We start from the raw sequence: 10,000 nt of genomic DNA, 5'->3' as shown, positions 1-10,000 counted from the left end.
GCAAGACATTCGTAAATGTTCTTTACCATTCGCCACCATTCGTCTCTTGTTTTGAAGATAGCAACATGTTTCTAATATTCGCAAATAAGTCATATTCTTAACTTTTTGGCAACGTACTTGTAAGATTTCGCAAGACATTCGTAATCATCGCAATGTATTCGTCAGGCTCGCAAGGCATTCGCAAACATTCGTTATGCCTGTCTTACACTGTGCCGAATATCCTTGCGAATATAGATTCGTATGCATTCGCAATGATCAGTAGACATTCGCAAGCACTCGCAACCATTCGTAAGACATTCGCAAGGATTCGTAAGGCTTCGAGTGGTCAATATTTTTTCTGTCCATTAATCTCTTTTTTTGGCCAAATACAACATGTTCATATACACGAATGTCTTACGAATAGTTGCGAGTGCTTGCGAATGTGTACCGATCATTGCGAACGCCTTGCGAGCGCTACGAATACCTTTACGATGATTACGAATGGCTTGCGAATACTGAAGAATATGCATTCCTTGCGAATATTAGGAGCATGTTGCTAATATTCGCAACAAGAGACGAATGGTGGCGAATGGTTAAGAACATTTACGAATGTCTTGCGACCATGTCCCGATCATTACGAATTATTGGTGAATTCTATTCGCAAGGGAAATTCGGCACAGTGTAAGAGCAGTATTACGAACAATGCGAATTGCATAATCGCTTTATTCGTAAAATGTTTGCAAGCACTCGCAACACTCGCAAGGCCACTCGCAACGTTCGTAATACATCCGCAAGACATTCGTATATGGATTTGTATGCATTCGCAATGATCGGTAAGGCTTCGAATATTCAATATTTTTTCCTGTCCATTCCTCTCTTTTTTTGCCGAATACAACATGTTCATATTCGCAAGGATATTCGGCACAGTGTAAGACAGGCCTTACAAAGCATACACGCGCTCGTAAACATACACTCACAGACACACACCATTCATATGACCACACGCAAACACAAACACACATGTACGCGCAAGTGTGTGAAAAGCACACCACGCACAAGCAAAAGCACAAGCACGCACATATATACACACACGCCCAAACACACTCTCTCACTCTCAAACACACACACACACACACACACACACACACACACACACACACACACACACACACACACACACACACACACACACACTTACATCGGCCTAATGCTGCTCCCACAACAGTCGCTGCCATCAAAACTCACCCGTTGTTTACAGCTCTTTGCCAGACATCTGGCGCAGGTTTTGCCCTTTCTATAACCTCTACAGGTGTCCATGTTGCACTCCTCGTTACACTGGCAGCACTGTGATAAAGGCAGACTTGTAAACTCGACTTGTAAACCTTGTAATGTCGACTGGAGTATCCGTGGATTGAATTCGGGACAAGTAACAGCGTCGTTCAGTGCACACAAGGATGCTCAATTTTTGTAAGAGTACGCGTGTGCGTGCGAGTTTATGTATGCGTGCGCACATGTAAATATAAACATGTAAATTCTAAATGTATTTGTATCGACGACAGAAGTGAGAGGAAAGGTATGACGTGGAAAAAAAAACCACACACACACTCACGCACACACACTTACGCACACACACACACACACACACACACACACACACACACACACACACATACACACACACACACACACACACGGGCACACACACACAAGCACGCACACACACACAAGCACGCACACACACACACACATTTACATCGGTCCATTACTGCTCGCACAACAGTCGCTACCATCACAAACTCACCCGGTTTTCACACATCTTTGCCGGACAGTTGGTGCAGACCTCGTTATGACATGCACAGGTGTCCGTGTCGCACTTTGAGTCCTCGTCACACCAGCAGCAGCCCTGTGAGAAAGGCAGACTTGTTAACACGCATATTGACTAGAGGACCAGTGGATTGAATTCGGGAAAAGCAACAACGCCTCTCAGAGGCCGAGGTCTTGTTGGTAGCGCAAATGAATTAGGTTACTCAGGGAGTTACGAACGCGTAAACCCTGCGCGAAACTTGGTGGTCACGACGTATGCTACCACCCATCTTCAATAAGTAGCTACCACTTGGTTGTCAAAAATGACGAAAACCACTTTCTGGCTTTTTCGTAGACATTTGGTGTTTTTGTTTAGCTTCATTGTTCACCAACATGGAAAATTGGGTGCCCAACAGAAAATGTCGTTAGTTTTCATTAGAATGATCCACACTGACACTGTAAGATGTACAACTGAAACACGGTAGTTGGCAAATGACGCAATAACGTAACTAACTATAATATAACACTATCATATATAACACTTTTATACACAAAATCCACTCAGATTAGATCAACGAAATGTTGCTAGCTTGCAGAACAATCACTAAGCCTTCTATTCCAACTGTGGTAATGATGTGTTTCTGCGCAGCAGGCTTAAATATGCGACGGTTTTAGTGACTGGATCTAAAAACGCGCGTGGTTGAACTTTTAAGTGGCGTTTTTGACACCTGCGAATTTTAAAGTCAAACCAAACCGAAAGTTTAACGTCCCAATTCCAAGGATAGATCTCTTCAAATCAAGCTTAGCCTATTCTGGTAGCGTCCTGTGGAATTCTCTCCTGGAATTTGTGAGAGTCTCAATGAGTCTCAATACTTTCAAAAAAACACCTTTCACTGTATTTAATGTTAAATTACGAAAAATCACAGTGATGGAAGACTTCGTTTAGTTATATTTTCATTTGTCCAAAGCATCAGTGTTCATTATATCCACACAAAAACACTCAAAGCTTTAATAACACATTTACTCATGCATGTGTATTCAGCATTGTTTTCACTACGTTACATATACGACGCTTTATATTTGTGTATAATATGTAATGTGTAAATATTCATATGTTGTTGTTTTTCTCAACCTTTTTTTCTACGTTAATATCCGTGTAAATATGTGATTAGATTAGTCCCCTCTCTGGGCGAGGGCTGGTTGAAAAAAAGCTCGTTGTATTGCTTATGCCACAACCCTCGAAAAATAAAATTTGACTGATTGATTGATCTCTCTCTCTCTCTCTCTCTCTCTCTCTCTCTCTCTCTCTCTCTCTCTCTCTCTCTCTCTCTCTCTCTCTCTCTCTCTCTCTCTCTCTCTCTCTCTCTCTCTCTCTGTCTCTGTCTCTGTCTCTCTCTCTCTCTGTCTCTCTGTCTCTCTCTCTGTCTCTGTCTCTGTCTCTCTCTCTGTCTCTCTCACAGGCCTTCCTTGACCCCTGTCCAGTATCATATTTGCATCTAGTGCGTGGTCAAAAGAATTAAAACTTACCATATTTTTACATTTGTCATGAAGGCGCTTTCCATTCGTAATCCGTAATCCGTAAACGAAACAGGGCCATACTCTCTTAAGCTACTCTTACACTGTGCCGAATTGCCCTTGGGAATAGAATTTTCCAATCAATCACAATGATCGGGACACGGTCGCAAGACATTCGTAAATGTTCTTAACCATTCGCCACCATTCGTCTCTTGTTGCGAACATAGCAACATGTTTCTAATATAGCTCAGTTGGTAGCGCGCTGGATTTGTATTCAGTTGGCCGCTGTCAGCGTGAGTTCGATCCCAGGTTCGGCGGAAATTTATTTCAGAGTCAACTTTGTGTGCAGTCTCTTTTCGGTGTCCGAACTCCCCCCCGTGTACACTACATTGGGTGTGCACGTTAAAGATCCCACGATTGACAAAAGGGTCTTTCCTGGCAAAATTGCTTAGGCACAGTTAATAATTGTCTACCTGTGCCCGTGTGACTTGGAATAATAGGCCGTGAAAGGTTAATATGCGCCGAAATGGCTGCACTTACTGGCCGTATAAAATTTCATCTCACACGGCATCACTGCAGAGCGCCTAGAACTGTACCCACGGAATATGCGCGATATAAGCCTCATATTGATTGATTGATTAATATTCGCAAAGAAGTCATATTCTTAACTTTTTTGCAACGTACTTGTAAGATTTCGCAAGACATTCGTAATCATCGCAATGTATTCGTAACGCTCGCAAGGCATTCGCAACCATTCGTTATTCCTGTCTCACACTGTGCCGAATATCCTTGCAAACATTCGTAATCATCGCAATGTATTCGTCAGGCTCGCAAGGCATTAGCAAACATTCGTTATGCATGTCTTACACTGTGCCGAATATCCTTGCGAATATATAGATTCGTATGCATTTGCAAGGATCAGTAGACACTCGCAAGCACTCGCAACCATTCGTAAGACATTCGCAAGGATTCGTAAGGCTTCGAATGGTCAAAATGTTTCCTGTCCATTAGTCGCTTGTTTTGGCCAAATACAACATGTTCATATACACATTTCTTGCGAATGTCTTACGAATAGTCGCGAGTGCTTGCGAATGTGTACCGATCATTGCGAACGCCTTGCGAGCGCTACGAATACATTTACGATGATTACGAATGGCTTGCGAATACTGAAGAATATGCATTCCTTGCGAATATTAGGAGCATGTTGCTAATACTCACAACAAGAGACGAATGGTGGCGAATGGTTAAGAACATTTACGAATGTCTTGCGACCATGTCCCGATCATTACGAATTATTGGTGAATTCTATTCGCAAGGGAAATTCGGCACAGTGTAAGAGCAGTATTGCGAACAATGCGAATTGCATAATCGCTTTATTCGTAAAATGTTTGCAAGCACTCGCAACACTCGCAAGGCCACTCGCAACGTTCGTAATTCATCCGCAAGACATTCGTATATGGATTTGTATGCATTCGCAATGATTGGTAAGGCTTCGAATTTTCAATATTTTTTCCTGTCCATTCGTCTCTCTTTTTGCCGAATACAACATGTTCATATTCGCAAGGATATTCGGCACAGTGTAAGACAGGCCTTTCAAAGCATACACGCGCTCGTAAACATACACTCACAGACACACACCATTCATGATATGACCACACGCAAACACAAACACCCATGTACGCGCAAGTGTGTAAAAAGCACACCGGAATTATTGGAATAGGATTATATGTAATGAGTAGGATGTTCTTGTTTTTGTTTACTATGTTCATTTGTATGCTGGTGCTTGAGATGTGCTCATTTACATCTGAAAAGGGCCCAAGGCCTACTCATTAATACATTCAGACTCAGATTCAGATTCAGACTCAGACTCTCTCTCTCTCTCTCTCTCTCTCTCTCTCTCTCTCTCGCTCTCTCTCTCTCTCTCTCTCTCTCTCTCCTCTCTCTCTCTCTCTCTCTCTCTCTCTCTCTCTCTCTCTCGATCATGTTCTATCCCGCTCTTTCAATCTCTCTCTCATTCACTCTCTTTCCAAAATACATCCAAATACACAGAATAATTCGCACGCACATACATTATACTACTAATAACATGTACTTACAAACTATGATGTAAAAAGAAAGTCCTCGGGTAAGAAAATACCTCGCATATAAGAAAGCTTAGTGTGAACTCTCTTAAAAGCGGGTTCCTCTGTGTCTTTGCACACCCACCCACACACACCATCACACACACACACACTCACACACACACACACTCACACACACACACACACTCACACACACACACACAAACAAACACACAAACACACACACACACACACTCACTAACACACACACATGCGTGCGAGCACAGAAACACACACACCCACTAACAAGTACACACTAACACACATTCACACACGCAAGCACGCACACACACCCAGACACACAAGCACGCACATATATACACACACGCACAAACACACTCTCTCACTCACAAACACAAACACACACACACACACACACACACATACATACACACACAAACACACACACACTTACATCGGCCCAATGCTGCTCCCACAACAGTCGCTGGCATTAAAACTCACCCGTTGTTTACACCTCTTTGCTGGACATCTGATGCAGGTTTTGCCCTTTCTATAACATCTACAGGTGTCCGTGTTGCACTCTGAGTCCTCGCCACACTGGCAGCACTGTGAGAAAGGCAGACTTGTTAACTCGACTTGTAAAACTTGTAACCCGTGGATTGAATTCGGGACAAGTAACAGCGTCTTTCAGTGCACACAAGGATGCTCAAGTTTTTTTAAGAGTACTTGTGTGCGTGCGAGTTTATGTATGCGTGCGCACATGTAAATATACACAAAGAAAAAAGCCAAGCACCCCCCGAATGAATTTGTGATAATAATTGAGTCAAATTTGTTTTACCATTTTTTTTCTTCGTAATGACATACATGGGTTTCCATAATAAGGTTGGGAAGTTCACGCGTCAAGATTGTGTCGCCACTGCCTGTGAGAAGCACGTGCAGCATGCAACCCATGAATGTTAAAAAAGGCAGTATGCTCACGCTGCAAATTTCTGTATTTAACACTGGGCGACGACAATTTGCAAACATTCTCTGTGAACATGGCGAGAAGACGATTATCAGAGGCGATCCGATGGCAGATTATAGGAATGCATGCTACAGGAGCATCCTTCAAAGCGATTGGTCGTCAACTTGGCTACCACTACACCGTCATCAGCCGTTTGGTACACAAACATCGTCAGACTGGTGCTGTGAAGGACCGTCCACAGTCAGGGCGACCCCGTGTGACGTCAGAACGTGAAGACCGAGCACTTCTCCGTGTACATGGATGATAACGCCAGGCCTCATCGATCCAGGGCAGTAGTGGACTACCTCCAGAACAACGCTGTAACAACACTCCCATGGCCGGCAATGAGTCCAGATCTTAATCCGCTGGAGCATGTTTGGGACATCCTGGGGCGTCGTATACAAGCTCTGCAGTCTCATGTGCAGACATTACGTGAATTGGAGGCAGCTTTGCATCGTGAGTGGTTGCAAGTGACCCGTGAACAGATCCGACGTTTCGTTGATGACACAACCATTTGTCGAGGATAGCGTAGGCACCCGGTCTGCTCCCCGCCTAAAAAAGGCCAGTGCCGTTCCGTCTTCGAGGGACTGCGTGGGTTTCATTTCGGAGTTTTCCTTCTCCTAGACGAGTTTCCTTCCATGGATGATGAGCCTCCTCTACCCTCGTTTTGAATTCAGAGTGGTCTTCTCTTAGGATAGCTGCCTGCCAGGGTTGACGAGCCTATCCTGCCCGGCTATTTGACCCATAGCTGGAGGTTGGTTCGTGGGCACCTGGGCGTTTCCACACACCGGTGGGCCCGCATGCCGCACGTCTAGGGGCCAACCTCCTCCGAGTCCTTGTAGTCTAGCCTGGGGCCTTGCGGTACCCAGTTTACGCCTGTCGCCGCGATGGAGGCACTACATAGGGCTTGTTGTGGAGAGGTTATTGTACTGGCAGGAGAGACTGACGCATTCTGCTCTCTTTTCGCATTGTCCTAAAAAGGACAGACGGTGCTAGCCAGCGGTGAGGGCTGAAAGCGAGAAGTGACAAGCACAAGACACTTTGCCAACACACTAGACACGTCACACAACCGTTTGGCAGGCAGATCCGACGTTTGACTGGAGGGATGAGACGCAGGGTTGACGCCGTCATCCGGGCACGCGGGGGTTTCACTCGATATTGAACTTTTGAATCGCGTATGCCAACTGAACACTCTCAATTACATTTTTTTCATGACACATTTACCTAAACCTGTCTTTTTCAGCTTGCAGCTCCATACTTATCAGGGGTACTGTTTTAGGGTTAAAACGTCACTTTTTGGCAAGGTACCAAATCACGATTAAAACCAATCAAAACTGGAGTTTTCTTGTGTGATGTTATTTCCAAAGAGTTGCTCTTGTCGATAACATTTGTCAAACCGAGCTCCTGAACTTACTGTTTCCATACCAGAACTTTAAAAATCAGTCATTGCGAAATTGAAGGGGGGTGCTTGGCTTTTTTCTTTGTGTATATAAACATGTAAATTCTAAATGTATTTGTATCGACGACAGAAGTGAGAGGAAAGGTCTGACGTGAAAACACACACACACACACACACACACACACACACACACACACACACACACACACACACACACACACACACACACCACACACACACACACACACACACACACACACACACACACGTACAAATATACACACACGCACAAACACACTCTCTTACTCACAAACACAAAGACACACACACACACACACACACACACACACACACACACACACACACACACACACACACACTTACATCGGCCCAATGCTGCTCCCACAACAGTCGCTACCATCACAAACTCACCCGGTTAAAACACCACTTTGCCAGACAGCTGGTGCAGTCTTTGTCCTTCTTACGACATCGACAGGTGTCCTTAATGCACAATGAGTTCTTGTCACACTGGCAGCACTGTGAGAAAGGCAGACATGTTAACTCGCATATTGACTAGAGGACCAGTGGATTGAATTCGGGAAAAGCAACAACGTCTCTCAGTGGCCGAGGTCTTGTCGGTAGCGCAAATGAATTAGGTTACTCAGGGAGTTACGAACACGTAAACCCTGCGCGAAACTTGGTGGTCACGACGTATGCTACCACCCATCTTCAATAAGTAGCGACCACTTGGTTGTCAAAAATGACGAAAACCACTTTCTGGCTTTTTCGTAGACATTTGGTGTTTTTGTTTAGCTTCATTGTTCACCAACATGGAAAATTGGGTGCCCAACAGAAAATGTCGTTAGTTTTCATTAGAATGATCCACACTGACACTGTAAGATGTACAACTGAAACACGGTAGTTGGCAAATGACGCAATAACGTAACTAACTATAATATAACACTATCATATATAACACTTTTATACACAAAATCCACTCAGATTAGATCAACGAAATGTTGCTAGCTTGCAGAACAATCACTAAGCCTTCTATTCCAACTGTGGTAATGATGTGTTTCTGCGCAGCAGGCTTAAGTATATACGCGACGGTTTTAGTGACTGGATCTAAAAACGCGCGTGGTTGAACTTTTCAGTGGCGTTTTTGACACCTGCGAATTTTAAAGTCAAACCAAACCGAAAGTTTAACGTCCCAATTCCAAGGATAGATCTCTTCAAATCAAGCTTAGCCTATTCTGGTAGCGTCCTGTGGAATTCTCTCCCGGAATTTGTGAGAGTCCCAATGAGTCTCAATACTTTCAAAAAACACCTTCCACTGTATTTAATGTTAAATTACGAAAAATCACAGTGATGGAAGACTTCGTTTAGTTATATTTTCATTTGTCCAAAGCATCAGTGTTCATTATATCCACACAAAAACACTCAAAGCTTTAATAACACATTAACTCATGCATGTGTATTCAGCATTGTTTTCACTACGTTACATATACGACGCTTTATATTTGTGTATAATATGTAATGTGTAAATATTTATATGTTGTTGGTTTTTCTCTACCTTTTTATCTCCGTTAATATCCGTGTAAATATGTGATTAGATTAGTCCCCTCTCTGGGCGAGGGCTGGTTGAAAAAAAGCTCGTTGTATTGCTTATGCCACAACCCTCGAAAAATAAAATTTGATTTGATCTCTCTCTCTCTCTCTCTCTCTCTCTCTCTCTCTCTCTCTCTCTCTCTCTCTCTCTCTCTCTCTCTCTCTCTCTGTCTCTGTCTCTCTCTCTCTCTGTCTCTGTCTCTCTCTCTCTCTCTCTCTCTCTCTCTCTCTCTCTCTCTCTCTCTCTCTCTCTCTCTCTCTCTCTCTCTCAGGCCTTCCTTGACCCCTGTCCAGTGTCTAGTGCGTGGTCAAAAGAACCAAAACTTATCATATTTTTACATTTGTCATGAAGGCGCTTTCCATTCGTAATCCGTAATCCGTAAACGAAACAGGGCCATACTCTCTTAAGCTACTCTTACACTGTGCCGAATTGCCCTTGCGAATAGAATTTTCCAATAATTCACAATGGTCGGGACATGGTCGCAAGACATTCGTAAATGTTCTTAACCATTCGCCACCATTCGTCTCTTGTTGCGAACATAGCAACATGTTCCTAATATAGCTCAGTTGGTAGCGCGCTGGATTTGTATTCAGTTGGCCGCTGTCAGCGTG

General features: G+C 43.8%; 1 protein-coding gene across 1 annotated transcript in view; it reads right to left on the bottom strand.

Annotated features, from left to right (window-relative positions):
* Nucleotides 1–8,200: 8,200 nt before the first annotated feature.
* The window catches only part of LOC138949991 (protein psiF-like), a 95,066-nt gene continuing 93,266 nt past the window's right edge, over nucleotides 8,201–10,000 (bottom strand). The window contains exon 8 of the mRNA XM_070321771.1: nucleotides 8,201–8,317. Coding sequence (XP_070177872.1) covers nucleotides 8,201–8,317 — 117 coding nt within the window. The remainder of the gene's footprint in view (nucleotides 8,318–10,000) is intronic.

Source organism: Littorina saxatilis, linkage group LG16 (genome assembly GCF_037325665.1).
Source record: "Littorina saxatilis isolate snail1 linkage group LG16, US_GU_Lsax_2.0, whole genome shotgun sequence".
In the NCBI taxonomy this organism is placed as follows: Eukaryota; Metazoa; Mollusca; class Gastropoda; order Littorinimorpha; family Littorinidae; genus Littorina; species Littorina saxatilis.
Note: the sequence above shows the minus strand (reverse complement) of the source record. Positions and strands in the feature narration are given on the sequence as shown.